Source organism: Onychomys torridus, chromosome 9 (assembly GCF_903995425.1).
Source record: "Onychomys torridus chromosome 9, mOncTor1.1, whole genome shotgun sequence".
In the NCBI taxonomy this organism is placed as follows: Eukaryota; Metazoa; Chordata; class Mammalia; order Rodentia; family Cricetidae; genus Onychomys; species Onychomys torridus.
In genome coordinates, this window is record NC_050451.1 from 19170187 (window position 1) to 19187800 (window position 17614).

At 41.9% G+C, this 17614-nt stretch overlaps 1 protein-coding gene across 1 annotated transcript in view; it reads left to right on the forward strand.

Moving 5' to 3' along the window:
• The first annotated feature begins 11541 nt into the window (after positions 1 to 11541).
• Positions 11542 to 17614, forward strand: part of Rarb (retinoic acid receptor beta) — a 331881-nt gene continuing 325808 nt past the window's right edge. The window contains exon 1 of the mRNA XM_036199705.1: positions 11542 to 11955. Within this exon, the coding sequence (XP_036055598.1) occupies positions 11778 to 11955 (178 nt within the window). The 5' untranslated portion in view covers positions 11542 to 11777. The remainder of the gene's footprint in view (positions 11956 to 17614) is intronic.

The window sequence follows — 17614 nt, forward strand, 5'->3', positions numbered from 1 at the left end:
GCTTACTCCAATGTTTTCCCACTGTGTAAAACCCCTGATGAGATCCTGCAAAGAGTAAAATATATTATTAAAAGACTGAGTCCACACTGTGGCAAGATGAGGGTTTACAGTCTGTTTGAATTTTATTATATGTATAGTTTTATATATATAATATATTACATATATAATCATTTTATTTGATTTTTGCCTTCCATATAAAGACTGTGTCTTTAACACAGTGCTTGCCAACTAAATTCTATGCCTAGACACAGAGTTAGTACCATTTTCAGAGCTCTTGCCTTAAACCTCAAGCCTGATGGTAGATGAGTACTCGAGTCAGAATCTCTGTCCCACCTGGCCCCTCTGAGGCCCTCCCTAGCTATGAGAGGCTGAGGAGATCAACTTTACATATCTACTTTCTCTCGTCTCTTTTTAGAGCACAGCTAGAAAGCTCTATTCTTTGGAACTTAGCTGATTCTCAATTTGTTTAAAATACATCTGTACTTGCATTTTAATTCCCAGAGTAGATATTTTCCCTCAAATTATAAGCATGTTTCAATTTTTAAATGCTAAATAAGTATTCAATACTTGCTATTTAAATTCACTTCTATGGGAAACTGATAATGACTCCTGTTCTATTAATTTTCCTCCCATAAAACAAATATAAAAACATAACAAAATTCATTTCAAATAAAAATGGATATAAAAGCATAATCAATTAATTATAGCTCTTCCTGTCTATATTTTCCATATTAAGTTATTAATTGCAAGTGCTTGGGAACCTCAAGCTTGTCCCTTTATATAGCTCTCTTCCAGCACTATATCCATCATGAATGGACATTTAGGAATCCCAGGCAATCCTGGAGTGATCATAATTTTTATATGCAACGTGACATGCCATACATGGTCTGTAATACCAGCCAACTGAAGACTGGGTGTCTTCCACTAGATGGGCTGAGTTAGCACTGGGTGAGTAAGGCTTGTCTGAAGTCTAAAGCCTAAATGGAGTGTGGATGATTGTTTTAAGAAAGGAAAAATAGGGACTGAAGAGTTGTCTCAACAATTAAGTATGCATACTGCTCCTGAAGAGAAGCTCAGTTCTCAGTATCCACATAAAGCAGATCACAACTTCCTATAACTCCAGCTCCAGAGAATCAGATGCCCTCCTCTGGCCTGTGTTTGAACTTCCACCTACATGCATACATATATAACTTAAAAATTAAAAGTAAACAATAAAAACAAGAAAGGAGAAATGCACAAGAATTTGATCATTGAAAATGCACTAAAACTGGCTCTGGAAGTCACAGTCTCTCCTGTGACTCATTTCTTGTGTGTTGTCACAGACACCTTGGTTTTCTGTCTTCATGTCTCCTTTTGCTCACATATGACTTCCTAGACTCCTAGTTTCTGCCAACTTAATATTCTGTAACTCTTTCCATTTCTTCATCACCTATCATCTGCCTGTCGTCTACTTATCACCTATCACCTGTCTGTCTGTTTAGCTAGCCTTCCACCCATCCTTTAAAAATCAGGGCTGTATTGGTATTTGTTTTATACTCAAAAGAAGCATTTGTTTTACACTAGATAGATAGATAGATAGATAGATAGATAGATAGATATCTTTCTAGCTGTCATCTTTCAATCATCTATGATCTATTTCTCATCAATGGATAGCAAGATCCTGACAGGCTAAGGGTTTCCTATCCAATGTAGAGACTCCATAAGGCATACCCCTTCAAAGCCACACAGAAGTCACGTGAGCAGCCACTGGTCACCTGCTCCATCTTGAGAGCCAGACCTTGTCTCTGAGAAACCATTCTGCTGGGGTTGCTTAGTAGATTATTCAGCAGCAGGAATGGAAACCATCTTGAAAGCAGTTCCCTGTTGCTGCTTGCTCCAAGGAGACATTTATTCTGACTCATGCCCCATCTGTGAGAAAGCATCTAGAAGAACCCTGAATCTCAGGACTTGAGAGCATGCATGTGCAGTAACAGTGGGCCAAGTGCTGAGGCCCTAAAACCCCATGTTTACATTGCTGATCCCACAATTTATGGAACTGAAATCTTCGACTTGCATGTATTCTAATGTATGTATAATTCTGTCTTCTTTTCTGAAAGTCCTGTTTTTCCTTTGTGGTTAACAGATTGAATCATGCAAAAAAATGACCTTAAAAGGAATATAAAAGATATTCTGAATATGCATGGAAAAAAATCTTCGATATATCACATGACCTCTCCTGCTGCAGAAGAAGCCATTCAGATTTCTTTCTCTGCTCACTTGGTGGTCTAAGGATACCCATGACTGCATCTCTTTCCTAAACAGCTCGATGCTATTTCCTTTGTTCCCAAATTGAATTGCAGAGGGATAAGATATACAACTTTGTGGCCAAATTTTATTCTCCCATTGTGGCACTGTTTGGTTTGAGGTAAACATAACTTTATTCATAATATTTGTGATGTATATCCCAAATATAAGGCAGGATGCAAGATCACCAGGCAGGCAGAATGGGATTCAGCCACTTGCCTTTCCTATCGGGAACAGCAGTAAAAGTAATTGAGAGGATTTGTGCTAAGCTGAGCATTTTTGCTTAAAAACAGATATTTGCTAGGAGCACTGGTGAAATGCTAAGTGGTGTTAGTTAGAACCAATGCATTAAATCAACAGAGAGGTTTAAGCTATGGCACATCAGGAAATAACCACTATGCCTATCATGTCGTCTGTGGTCAGTCTACAGGTCCTAAATCAGCCACAGAAAGGAAAGAAAAATGTCTGTTTTACATTTGAATTTTATCTTTTTAGTTCCTGTTTATTTATTGTTGTTGTTACTCACACCAACCATGGAGCCACTAAATTGCAGTTAAGGAGAGTGATGAGTGTTTTCTCTAAAAACCAAGCCTGTTTTGCTGTTTGGATTACATTTGAAATCTGCACAATGTAAACAGTTCTCTCCAGGTGGAGGGGCAGGCCCTGCTAAGAGCCCTCTCTCCAGGCTGTCCTACTCCCAAGTAAACACACAGTTAGGAATGTATATTCAGTGTCATTTCAAGTGAGTGACTAAGACAAGCCACATCTATCACTGCTATCTATCATCTGTCAATCATCCCTTTATTATCTACTATCTATCATCTGTCATCTATAGATCATATATCTATCATCTAACCATATATCAATTGATTTTTCTATCAATATATGTATCTCTCTCTCTCTCTCTCTCTCTCTCTCCCTCTCTTTCAGTCTATCTATCTATAATATATTTGTAGAAGGTGTTTGACATAGCCCACTTGCATACCCATGACAGCAGAGTAATTCCTCATTGTTCAATTCAATATGGAGCTAATACTTTCTCTCCTTTGCTATATAGGGTAAACAATTCTGACATCTGTTGACCAAACTTTATTTTAGCTAGCATCTTGAGTGAAACTTTTTCTTATCATTATTCTTTAAGTCCCTTTACATCTAGAAAATCTAGAACTAAGGATATGAAATCTAGCCAAGGAATCAATTTTATACCTAGCAAAACTGATATAGAATGTTTTAGAACATAGAGATTTGAAAAATTCACTTAGCATGTATCATTTTTCATAAAAAGATAATAAAATTCTTTTAAAAAAGGGAAAAAAAACTATCCAAATGATGAAGAAACAGAAAAAGAAGAAGACATGAAACCTGGGAGCATCAGTGGAAGAAAAAAGCCCTAGCTGGAAACCCACAGGAGATAAGAAAACAGCCTGTCAGTTCTGCAAGAGTAATGTCTTTATCCTATGATGTCTTCTAAACTGTTTGTCACAAAGTTAGAGAAAGGTCTACTCTTAGAAAAAATATGTAAACAAAGCCACAGGATCAACTTAACTCGTAAACAAAACTAAAACACTCAAAAAACAAACAAACAAAAACAGTGAAGCTTTCCCAGAAAGGATCTATGAATGTAGTCCATCACGTGGCAGAGCTGGAAGACTGTCTTGCCATTGTCAGTGATCAAATGATTTTTACTTTTAAAGCTATGAATTTAACTTGGAAGTAATAATAGGGAAGTCTTATATGTAGGAGAGAGCTGCACCACACAAAAAGTGGGAACCTATAGATAATAAATTTTATGAAACTATAAAAAAAGGACTTTACGTTGATTTTCTACAAATATGGACACAACTAATAACAAAAAGCCCTGTGAGACTAGTTTCAGGTTGTGGTTTCCAAGGAAAACATTAAGGATGTGGACAGGTTCAGAGCAGCTCTATCATGTAAGGCAAGAACCAGACAACCTCCATCCTGGGGCAGAGTCAGCGGCCAGCCTGCTGTTGTGATGAACAGTGCTGTATGGAACCCAGCAATGCTTATTCAGTGATGGCTGGTATGCAGCTGCTGCCTCGTCCACAGCAGAGGTGACCATCTATAGAATTCCTGCCCTGGCTCATTCTACAACCTGGTCACCTTCTCCTTGAGTGCAGTGGCATCTCTAATGGCCTTGTGAAAATGGGGCTCCGTGGGCTGACCTAGAGGTTCTGATTTGCTGGGCCTCAGTTGGGGCTGAGACGTTGTCAGGTTTTTCATTTTTGTTTTAATTGAAAATATGGGGTTTTTTTTAGTAAAATATATTTGAGTTATGGTTTATCCTCTCCAGCTCCTCTCAGATCCACCCTATTTCCCTATGTACCCAAATCTACCCCCTTTCACCCTCTCATTAGGATACAAATAAGCATATAATAATAATAACAATAAAGTAAAATTAGATAACAACAACAGCAACAAAGGAATAGGAAAAAAACAAACAGAAGAAAAAGAGCCAAAGAAAAAGCCCAAGAAACACTATTTAGAAGGCCTTGTTTTTTCAGTTTTCTGCATTCCCACTGGCTCCGCTTCCTGCCTCCTCTTCTGCAGGGTTTCTTGAGCCTAAGGGGAGGGATTCGATAGAGTCATCCCACTGAGGACTGAGTGTTCCAAGGTCTCTCACTCTCCAGCTGTGAGTCTGTATCAGATCCCATCTGCTACAGGAAGAGCTTCTCTGATGATAGCTGAGTGAGACACTGATCTTACCAGAATGATGTTGGGAGTCATTTTATTGCAAAGTTCCTTTAGCAGAACAAAGCATTTTGCTTTGCCCTGGGTTCCTAAGGTTCTTGACCATCTCAGTGGTGTCAGGACTGGATTCCATCTCCCAGAGTGAAGTTTGAGCTACTCTTGCACTAGCACGTTGTACTGACAGGTCACCACTGTAGATCAGAGAGTTTGTAGGTGGGTTACCATTTCCCTTTCTCCTCTGGTAGCATGCAGTGTTCCTTCCAGTAACGTGAACACTAGTCAGTAGCAGGGAAGGCTCTAGGTGGGTGTGAGCCCAACATCTCCATGTTCCATGAATTGTGTAGTCATCAGCAATAGGACCTTGCCATCAGTTTGTGGAGAGCAAGCATAGCCTTGGCAGCACCCTGGATTTTTGGGGGGTTCCTGTGGGGTCCCTTTGTCCATCAATTTGATTAGCTATAACCCATTCCTGGAACTTGAGGCTTCATTTGGTGATGAGATGTTCAGATGGGGTTCTATCTCCCCTGTTACTCAATGATTGTGTTGGGATTACCTTTATATATGTATATAGTTTAAGAAGCTTCTACTGTGTTAGGTTTTGATATGACCTATCAGATGACCCTTGGTTTTATCTGTCTCTCCTTGTATTCCCTCCCTCATCCCCTTCTTTGCCTCTCCCCCTACACATTTGATCCTCCTGTTACATCCCTCCTCCAATCCATTCATAACTATCTACTCTGTTTCCCCTTCCTAGGATAGATAATTCAATGCCACCCTCTAGTCCCTTGCTCTATACCTAACTTCTGTGGTTATATGGATTGTAGCTTGTTTGTCCAAGACTTGGCAGCTAGCATCCACACATAAGTGAAGACATACCATATTTGTCTTTTGGGGTCTGAGTTACCTCATTCAGGATGATTTTTTTTCTAGCTCCATCTGACTTTGTCAGTTTTAACAAATGTTCAGGGGACTGTTAAGACTGCCATCTCAGGGACACACACTGAAAACCATTTGTTAAAGGACCTATCTGATTTTAAAACATCATGTGTAAATATTGAATTATAAAATGTGTTTTAAATGGTGGGAAGTCTAAAGTTGGAATTGTGAATGCAATTTTTAGTGGAAATGAACATAAAATAAACCTGTGGTATGAGAAAAGAAACAAGAGATGACTACCATCATTTAAAACAATTTTCAATGTAACAAAAATATTAGTAAGACTGGAGGAAACATACTGCATTCATTAGTGTCTCAGCTTCTAAGTGTCTTCTAAGCTGTCATGAACACCATGACCATGAGCAACTAAGGGAGAAAAGAGTTTATTTCAGCTTACAGAACCCCATCAGAGTCCATCATGCAGGGAAGTCAGGACAGGAACTGAAGCAGAGGCCATGGAGGGTGCTGCTTACTGGCTTGCTCAGCCTGCTTTCTCATAGAACCAGGACCACCTTCTCAAGGAGGCTCCACTCACAATGGCCTGGGCCATCTGACATTAGTCATTAATTAAGAAAAGCCCTACAGGAGTGTTTTTAAGCTAATCTTACAGAAGCTTTTTCTCAATTGTGATGCTGGCCTCTTTGAAACTTCTAACTTGTATCTAGCTGACAATAAAGAAGCCAGGAAAATTAATAAGAAGCAGTCACAGGTACAGCGTGAATATTAAGATAGCAATGCCTGCCACTACACATGCACACATCACTCAGACTATAGGTAAACCTGTGTCCCCCTCCCAGCTGGTTTATGGAGGACAGACTGAAGGAGAGCAGTTTACATTGGGAAAATAAAAACTTGACACTATCTTCTTAGTGTTAAAAACATTTGTAAACTGTTGTTTGATTAGTATGTTTTAGCAAAAGGCTTGTCCGCTGGATATCAGAGTTTGGATTTTCACTTATCATACCCCCCCCCCTTTCTCCTGGCTCTTTCATGGATGATAAAATTGATACCACAGAAGCTCTTGGGTGGTGGACCTGAGACCTCTCGGCCCATCTCAGCCCCCACCCTCATCCTGTTCATCTGTGCTTTGCCTCGGGTGGGAAGGGAATAGCCCAGATGAGCCCAAACTGAACTCAGGCATGAAGGGAAAGGGCTTGTTAATACCAGTGACCAGTTTTGTCTCCACAAGCCCAAAACAAAGGACATTTGCTTCCAGGAACCCCATAACCAGTCAAATATGTGGACAGGGGGACGTCCCATAGTCCACCATCGAACAGGACTTTTCCAGCCAGAACTGTTTCCTTTACCTCCTTATTAACATAAATTATTCTGCTGTTGGCCCTGTCCCATTTATTTATTTATTTATTTGTTTGTTTGTTTGTTTGTTTGTTCGTTCGTTCATTCATTCATTCATTCATTCATTCATTCATTCATTCTTCAAGATTTCCAGCATGCTACACAGGCAGACAAGATGTTGGCAATCTTTAGGATCTGAAAGCAGAGAGAAGGGGGAGATTATTGTGGGTAGCTACAGTCCCTGGTTGGTATACATATTTTTTTAAAAAAGACAGCTTTAAAAATCAGAGAATTGTGCCCTGTGGGGGCGAGTGTGCTAAACTGTCAGCTCTCACAGTTAATGAGCTAGTTTGTCAGATGGAGAGAGAAAAGACCATTGTAACAATGCTGAGCTTTGTGTGGGATTTCAAAATCAGATTGACTGGGAATGTAGCAAATACTAAATGGCATTGTTTTATTTTCTAATTAATTTGCCTCAAACTACAAAAAAAGTTCTAAATATGTGGAATGGAGTGTGCTTTTGAGAAGAGAGGACACCCAAAGCATTTACCTCTGCTGAAGTAATGTGCATCCCACTGTTTCTTCTCATGTGGCTTGAGATTTCAAGAGACAGTGATGTTTTCAGTGAGGTATCATCCTAAGGTTACTGTTCACAAACCAAATGGAAACACCACCTCCTCTTTAGAGTGCAGGGTGTGCTAGAGAACCTGGACTTTCCCTGTGGACAGTGGTCATTTTAGTTCCCAGGGGCCAAGGATTGAAGAAAGGGTCAGGTGCATGCACAGTGTCTGAGCCAGGACAGAGCTAATGTTACACCCACACATGAATTCTTCCTATGTGGGTGGCAATTGATGTGATGGGTGATTTCCTAGGTGTGCAAGCTCTGCCCAGGGCAGAGGGAGCAGAGGAGATGGCACTGTTCAAACCCATTTTAAGTTCTGTCTCTGCCGCAGATATATGATGTGGGGGAAGATGTTTAACACCATGGAGACTCAGCAGCTTGTCCAAAAAGTGGAGCTGTTCCCCCAGCCCTGTGAGACTTCACAGAGGCTCAAAACTATGGGCTTATTTTACCTCAGGGGCCTGTCATGTGGTAAAGACACAGGTTATATTAGGACACCTTAGGGCCCATGAGTGCTCAGGAAGGTATATGAGTTACGGTTTTCCCTTCATCCACACCCATCTTTCTCTTTTTCAATTATCTGACCCAAATTTGAATCATAATATTTTTCTCTTCAAGGCTGCTATAATGCATTCTCCTTCATCTCCAGCCCATAGTCTCTTTTCAAGCAAGCTTGTCCTCAGAAGAACATTATTTGTTGAGATATGCATGTTTAAAGTGAACCTTCACCAAGTTTTTACTGTATACCAGACATTGTTCTTCTATAGGGGATCCCATTTCCTCTTCTCTGTGATCCTCTAAAGTAAATTCTGTAATTATCCACATTTACACTTTTTAAAAAGTCCACTATATTGAGAAGTGAGATCATTTCCCCAAAGTTCAGATTCATGATTGAACCTGGGCATCTGGCTCTAGAATCCTCTGTACAACTGAAAAGTGCCCAGAGTCTGAGTTCAGAGCTTGTCAACCAGTGGGCTCCAAAGTTTGGAAGATCCTGCTGGCTGTGGTTACCATGGTAATGCTAATCATGTGAAGTACACAGTCAGTACTGAGAACTGAAGTGAGGCTTCTCCCATCCCCACTCTCAAGGAATCCTAGGTAGAGAATTCATGGAATACGCTTTGTAGAGGCTGAGCAACTGAGCCCCCATTAAGCACATAACTTCCATCAGGATTGTAAATCCTCTATGAGTACAGGGACCATATTACACATTTCCAGTGTCTACACTCATACCTGACATGTATGAATGACATGTTAGTCGAGACTGATGGATGAGTGAGTGGACAGACAGGCAGTGCTCCATCTTTCACACTGATGGAGGAAGGAAAGGAAATAGTAATGGAATGAGTGTTGGAGTGATGGAGGATGAAGTGATGGGTGGATAGATGAATGGATAGATTGAGTGAGGTAGGAATAGATAGATGGAGAAATGAGTCAATGGCTTGATGATTTATATTAAACAATCCATGTTTAATAGATGAATACAATGTATAGAACTTAGAAGATAGTATAGGCATACATATTAAAATAATTACATGATAATTTTTTCCATATACATATGTATGAATTTACAAATGCAACCTGTCCATTCAATGTTGATTGTATACATGTTTCTAAGAATGACTCTCCACTTGGTGTTGGATAACCAATTAGGTGGCACATCCCTGGGGAAGACTAATTCTCAGCTTGGGCAATCATTAATTATTGTAGCTCTTCATCAAGGAAGGGGTAGGGCCTTGTGAGGTTTCCCTAACCCCTGTTGGCATGTTAACTAGGTTTTTTGTTATGCAGTCTTATTTAGGCAATCACATTGTTGAGATTTCATCTCTGTAGCTCCCCTGTCCTATACAGAAAACACAATCCCTCAGCAGACTTCCTGGTCCTCTTGCTCTCTCAGTCTTTGTGTCCCCTTATTGAAAGTTCCCTGAGCCTTAGCTGGAAGGGTTGTTCTAAGTGTTAGGATTAGGTACAGTATGGTCAGTTCTCTGCATTTTTGAACAGTTGTGGGTTTCTATAATACTCTCTGTCTTAAGCAAAAAGCTTCTCTGATGAGGAATGAGGGCTACTCTTATCTGTAGGTATAAGGATACATATTTAGAATGTACTTGGAAGTTACACTGGTTCAGGAAAATAGCAGTAGTAGGTGTTGGTTAAATCGGCGCTGCTGGTGGCTGGCCACCGCCTATGGCGGCCATGTCAGCGGAGGAGCATGCTGGAGGAAAGTCACCAGCCATAGCTACCTTTTTAGAGCTTTATTGAGAGAGAGAGGGAGAGAGGGAGAGAGGGGAAGAGAGAGAGAGAGAGGAAGCGAGACAGAGAGACCCTGTGGAGGGAAGAGAGCGGAAAGAGAAAAAGGTGGGGGCGGGGACAGAGAGGGCCCGCCTGCCTTTTAGGCTGGGCCACATCCTAGGCTGATGATGTAATTAAGAACAAAACCCTTACAATAGGTTCTCCCCCTAGTAGTTGGCTATGTTTACAGTTACATTTATGAATTCCCTCCTATTGAGTGAGCCTTAAGTCCAATTATACAGCTGTTGGTTGATCCCAAGTTATAAAAGCTCCCGTTGCACCTTTACGGATATCTTGTCATGTTGATCATCATCTGGTCTGTAGGTGTCACATCTGGATGAGAGTGTTGACTGCTTTTCTCTCTTGAGAGCCTGCACAGCCCTTCTGGTACTATGAGAGCTGTCCTCCAACATGAGGCTAGCAAGACAGTTCCAGCGTAATTCTTCCAAATCTTGTGTCTGAAATGTGTGGTGTCTTCAGCAGTGGGAACCAAAGGCAGTGGCAATTGCCTGTATTTCTTGGAGTCTCTTGAGCTCTCCTAACCAACAACTCAAAAGAAGGTTTCTCATGTCTGGTGATGGAGTTTTTGTTGGATAATCTATGGCTTTCAGGGGAGCATTGTCACACCCAGTTAGATTACTTAATATGTAATTTGTATAAATATGGATTAATATGACTTCTCGTGGCTTCTTTAAACATCTTTAGTGTTATTTACCTTGGTATTGTTCTTGTAGGCATAATAACAACAAGAAACTGACCTAAAATATCCCACTGGATTCCTTAGTGTTCTTCACATTAAAATAGACCTTTTTTCTTGCAGCTGTATTTTCCTGTTGGTGTGCTATTCCAAATGGCCACAGTGAAATCCAAAGTTGTTCCTGTACAGGATGGGCAAGCTTGGTGGCACATAGGCTAGGCTGCATCAAACAAGCAATTTCCCTAAAGAGCAAGATTTTATTCTTCCAGCAAATGTTTACCGAGTGCCTGTTCATGCTCAGGTGCTCTTCTAAGGGCTTGAAGCATAGATGCAAACAGGGCAAACACTGTGAGCATGGGCACAGGAAAATAAATGCTTTCACGTGTCCATAGAGAAACATGAGGCAAGAAGAGGTGGACTACAGAGTTCAGAAAGGAGCTTGTAGTTTAATAAAGGAGGATTAGTCATGATAAAAGTATATGTACGTGTTTTAGCTTGTACTATAGTGCTTGAGTTTGAGAAAAATCAAAACCACAAAACAGTAAATGTATGGGAACAAGAAGGAATTTGGAGATCTAAATTATTAATAATTTTTGTACAATAATTTAATAAAGTGAGAAGTATCTTAGATTTGTGATGAATTGGTTGTTGTTTGCTTGTTTTCTTACAGGATTAAGAGCCCTGGAATCTGAAGGCCCCTGGTGCCACTGAACCATAAGCTGAGCAGCTGGCCAGCATCAGCCCCTTCCTGTCATCAACAAAGCAAAATGGGAGGCAGAGAGAGCCTGCTGGGAGGAAGCCAGATCAGCAGGTGAACCCTCTTGCTTTGGCCAGGGCCTTGTTCAGCCTCATTTTGCCCACATCTGCCTCTTCTGTGTGGTTTGGGATCTGTAGTGATGTGTGCCCACCCTGAAGCACCTGTCCTTCAGTGAAGCTTGAAGCATGAGCACCAGCAGCCACGCATGTCCAGTCCCGGCAGTGCGTGGACACATGACTCACTACCCAGCTGCACCCTATCCAATTCTGTTCCCACCTGTCATCGGAGGACTCTCCCTGCCTCCACTCCACGGTCTCCATGGCCACCCACCTCCTAGTGGATGCAGCACTCCCTCACCAGCCAGTAAGTACTGAGGGCCTTTGCCCTGACTACTTAGTCAAAACAGTCTCATAAACAGGCTCCGTTCTGTTATGATGGTTTCTCTGGGTCTAGAATTCTACCCGAAATTCTGTGGGAATAAATAGGTGCAGTGATGGTGAAATGTGATGTGACCTAAAAGGTGAACTTTAGGATTTGATGCATGCTAAGCGGCAAAGCCACCTGCCATTTTTTTGTCAAGTGCACAGAGGTGGTCAGCAGATGATGCTGAAGTCCCTGAAGAAACTGACTACTAGAACGTGCACTTCGAAGTGAGAGGTGGAACTGCTAAGGCCACTATTTCTCCTGAAGTCTAATTCATGTGATTTCCCTGGGTATTGTGTTACTGATGCTGCCACCTGTCAGCTCTTGTCACATGGTCTGCTGTGTCCTTACCACTTTGGGTTCTGTGCTGAGTTGCTTCTAACCCAAGATCATTTCTTAACTGGTGTATAAAAAGTGCTATGAGAAAGAAAAAGATTCCAAGAATTTTTCAAACCTATAGAAAGTATTAATATTATATGTTTTTAAGAGTTATGTCTGAAGACCAGGCCATGATACTAATGAGCTTGTCTGACTTTGGGGAAGAGCGTGTGGTTGCTATCTGGAGATGGAAAGTATGTTGACTCCTGCAATGTGGCAGACATTAGCAATGTGTTTTCATGTTCATTCTTTCTAAGAATCAGCTAGAGCTCAGTGTAGCCCTCTCTCTTGGTGCTCCATGTCCTCCTGCTCCTGGGAAAATCCTTCCCAATACTGGTTTGGCTCTAAAAAGTTCATTATTGAAGTACTGCCTTAACTTTGTTTTGTATTTTGTTCTTGGTGCTCAACTTTCCCTCCTACCTCCTTCACACGCAGGTAGAGGGGAGCTTGTCCCACCTAAAGATTCCTTTAGCATTCGTGATAGGGCCACCACAATTAGCAGAGGGTGAATTACAGACAGACAATTGGGATTTGGTGACATGGATATGAATCACTATCACAGAGTGATCATGTCCGCTAAATTCTGACTTGTTTTCCATCTTGGAATGACCCAATTGTAATTCATCTCCCCTGTGTTAGGTTTCTGGCCTCAGCACAGGACCATGAAAGTCTCTGAAATAATTAGCAACCTTCTCTCCACCTGACACACAGCACATCCTAGCAGGTATCAGTTCTCACATTAAAAGTGTATTCATTGATATGACTGAGAAATTAAGAAAATAGTATTCCCATCCAGGGAATATAACAGATTATACTCCCAGGCTTCCTGAAGCCTCCAAATTGACCAACAACAAATCCCAGCAACTTTGGGCTACTTCTGGTTCTGTTTTCCCAGAAAGTTCAGTGTATATATGTCATACAGAGGAGAGCAATTGGTATTGTACACCGATGCACCTTGCTGGGCAGGTACGCAAGTTCAGCAGCACATTTTTCTCCATTTCCAATATTTTCCTTTGGGCTGGAGTGTTCTAGAGAGGTGGGCTTGGTTATGGTCAAATCCTGCTTAACCCCTATTTTTATAAATCAAAATTTATTGACATGCAAAACAGTCATGTTTACACATTGACTAGAGCAGGTTTGGGCTTAGTAAGAGTTTGTAGCCCACAAATCCCCAAATATTGTTCCCCTTTATAGAAATGGTATACTGACTCTGCTGGGAAGACATGACATGGAAATGTGAATCAGGCCATCCCAGATCCAACCTCAGCCTTTGCCTATGCCATTCACTTTTCTAAGTCCCCTCAGTCTGTTGGTGGCTCCATTTCTGTCCCTGTATAAGCAGAGCGATGTCATATCTGAGGCTCCTTTCACCTCACACACTAATAACACACAAGACACTATTTGCTTGAGCCACATTGGAACTGCATTTTCTAGAACAAGCTGAATGAGATGCTGGCAGTTGCAAAGGATTCAACCTTCGAGGGGATTACCCACTAGGTTTGAAGAATTCTTTGTTTTGTTTTCAGAAGGTGTGCAGGAAGGTACTGAGTGACTAAAGCTTGAAAAGAGGCCGGCGTACGGGCAGAGAAAGGAGATTCAGACTGGAAGCCTCAAATCTGGCTTCTTTCTTGCTCCAGCGATGACCTGTTCCATTTTTTTTTAGTACAGTCAAATCAACTGAAAGTTGCATAGGTGAAATTCGTTAAGACAGTTTTTATGTCTTTGAGTGATTGCCTGCATGTATGCATTTATACAACATGCATGAAGGCACACATGGTGGCCAGTAATGGATGAATCATGAGCAATGAGTCCTCTGTAACTACAGTCTTAGAAGGTATGAGCCACCCTGTGGATGCTGGAAACTGAATCCAGGTCCTCTATAAGAATAGCAGATTTTCTTAACCACTGAGCCAGCCTCAATGAAACTCATCGAAAGGAGCTGCTGTTAAGACAGTCTATGAACTGGTCATCAGAAGAGAATTCTTTCCAAGCCCTTGGGAGGCAGAGATAGCCAGATCTCTGTGAGTTTGAGGCAAGTAGCCTGGTATAAATAAGTGAGTCCCAAACCCACTAGGGCTATATAGTGAGATCCTGTCTCACAGAGAGGGGAGGGGAGAAGAGGGAGAGGGGAAGGGAAGAGGAAGGGAGAGGAAGAAGGAAGTATAAAATTCTGGGCCTTGGGTCCCAAAAGAAGAGTGAGATCTTAGGAGGTACCCACTGACTTTCCTCTGGCTAAAAAACAAGCAAAAGTTTATTTATGTCTTAAAATTAGTAAAAGTGATATCCAAGGGCCATGAATTCTCAATATGTAGCAACACACATACTTGGGTGGTGGGGCAGTGAAGACAGAGCAGAAGGGAGTGAGTGGCAGGCGGCTGCTGCGGGGGAGCTGGCGGTGGACAATGGGACTTCTGACGTATGTCCCTGATCTTCAGTTTACATCTGTGTCTGCTGCTCAGCTAGGAAGAAAACAGCCCCCTACTCCAGAAATGAGGTTCTTGTCAGCAGTGTGGGATTGTAGAGACCCCAGAACCTTCCATCTCAGAAGCAAATAAGAACACTTTCCATAGCAGCTCCTGATGTCCTGCTTCCTCATCATACTCAAGCATGCTCTGGCCTTCTATTCCAGAGCATTAGCTGCCCTGTGCTATGCTTCCCCTTTTGTGGCATCTAAGAATTTTCTTCTTAGGGATGCTGGCACATGCTCCCAATCACAGTACTTGGAGGCTGAAGCAGGAGGATTGAGAACTAAAATCCAGCTTGATGTACATAGCTGAGGTCCTGATTTTAACAATGTCCTTGACACAGTGTGTATACATGTTCTTGTATTGCATTCTGACTTGATTCTTAGAGCATGAAGCCGTTCTAAGTTTAGAACACAGGGAACATGATAAAGGGAGCACACATCACATCAGGAGGAAAAGCATGCATTCAGCACCTCATGGGTCGACCTGTGTCAATAACAGTATTTTTAACAGCATCCTGGCACGACTGTCATACTGTTAGCAGAAGTCCTGTTTCACAGATAAACACAATGAAGCTTAGGGAGAGTATAGAGTTTAACAGCTAGTTAGACTTGGAGTCAAACTCCAAAGGCAGATCTTGGGGCGACAAAGTGCATGCCTTTCCTAGTGTGTCAGGCAGGCGGTGGGGCCAGCCTAACCTTGGATGTCCCTCTGCAACACACAGGCATCTCTTTCCATGCTATGCCGTAGGCTCCTTGGAGATGATAGATGTTAGGGAATTCTGAAACCTCTTTAGTTCCACAGATGTCTAGGGAACTGGCTCTCAGTTTTCATTACTGGGAGAGTTGGAGGAAACTCTGATGAGGGTACCACAGCGGAAAGCCTTCCAGTGGGAGGAGAGATGTGGGCTGCCAGGCCACACTCACAAGCTGGATTCCAGGCTTGCTGTCATAGTTCGACAGCTGTCTGTCGATCTTGCTTTCTGTCCCCTCATAGCTGCTTGTTCTGTTTTATTGTGCCCATGTGCCCTTTTATATGTTGTTCAAGCTGGAAAACATTGCTAAGCATTTTGACTGAGTAGCTCCAGCAATGGTCTGTTTAGTTCCAGGGCTTTCTAATGAGAGTTCTTTCACCTCTTTCTTGATGAGAAAGTGCTGTCCCCCAGCTCTCCAGGAAGACAGGCTTCCTACAATTAGCCATGACAGGACACAAAGCTTAGACTAGGAGGAGTCATGCCACCTAGCTCACCCTAAAACAATGTACAGCTAGTTAGACTGCAAGTTCTTCACGGGTGTCCACTGGTACTTGTTCCAGAGGTTCTGACCCTGCCTGAAATGCATGCACACAGTAGCCTGGCACCCTTTGCCTTAGCCTTGCTTTCTTTCTGTGGAGTCACATTTCCCCTGAATTTACACACATATACACACACACACACACACACACACACACACACACACCCCAGGAATCAAGTCGGGGTCTGGGGATCATCGACACCACTACACTTTTATGGCTCCCCAGCAGAGCAGTGTGGCCTTCATGGTGTTGAACCCAATAAAAACAAGGTAAAAGACACTTGTGAAGAACTTGTAGGCCACTGGTAACCATTTTGCCCATTTCATCTGGTTCAGTTGTTAACCGGGGCAATCAACAGCTTTACCTCAGTGTTTGAGAGAAGAGATTGTACTCCTTGACGTGAGGGAACTTTCAGTCAACTTTCCACAGACTGGAGCTGTGTGTGCATTCTGTAAATTTGCTCCTCACAAGTAGACAGGTATTCAATACACCAGTGTATTTATCTCCAAACTAAAGGCATCTTGGTGTCTATACTATTACCCAGATCCTGAGTAGGATTGCCATGTGGTCCTTAGCACTGTTCTGGTGAGGAGCTGGGCTCCTATTATTGCTTGAACTTTAGCCCAAAGAGATCAAGAAGACATGTGCGTGAATCAGAAACTAAAGGATTATTTTTCTATTTCACCTGCTTTGGCAAGGTTCAGGACCCAAAGAGGATGTGTGTTGTTGGCAGCAGTGGGGATGGGGGCATAATCTGAGAATAAATTCTTATCTTAATAGTGAAATGTTTCATTGAGGCTTACTCAGTAATTGAGTAAAACAAAAACTTATTATAAGCCACAGTCATCCTAGGGTCCCCCATGCTATATAGCCTCCATGGTTATGTAGGTTGCAGTCTGATTGTTCTTTGCTTTCTATCTATAATCCACTTATGAGTGAGTACATACCATGTTTGTCCTTCTGGGTTTGGGTTACCTCACTCAGAATGATTTTTTCTAGTTCTATCCATTTGCCTGCAAGTTTCATACTGTCGTTTTTTTCTGCTGAGTAGTACTCCATTGTGTATATGCACCACATTTTCTTAATCCATTCTTCAGTTGATGGGCATCTTTTATACTCTATAGTTGCACATAGGAGTAAATGGGAGAAAGGAGGCATAGGAACTGGGGTGTGGCTTGAGATCAGCGATTGAGGAAGCTAGCATTGACCTTAACAAATAATTAGGCACCAGTCATATGTTAGTGGAAGGAACATAAGTTTCTCTTGCCAGAGATAAGAATGCCTGCCTTTTCAGCAAGCAGGGACTCTCTTCAAGCTCCTGAAAAAAAAATGGGATTGTCTAAATGCCTGATCTTGGGGAAAGGACTTTCTTGGGGGACCAGATATTCCATTATAGAACATTATAGTTGTTTACAGCTTAGTTTATCCAATTAGCTAATGCTTACAAGAGGCAAAGATGAGAC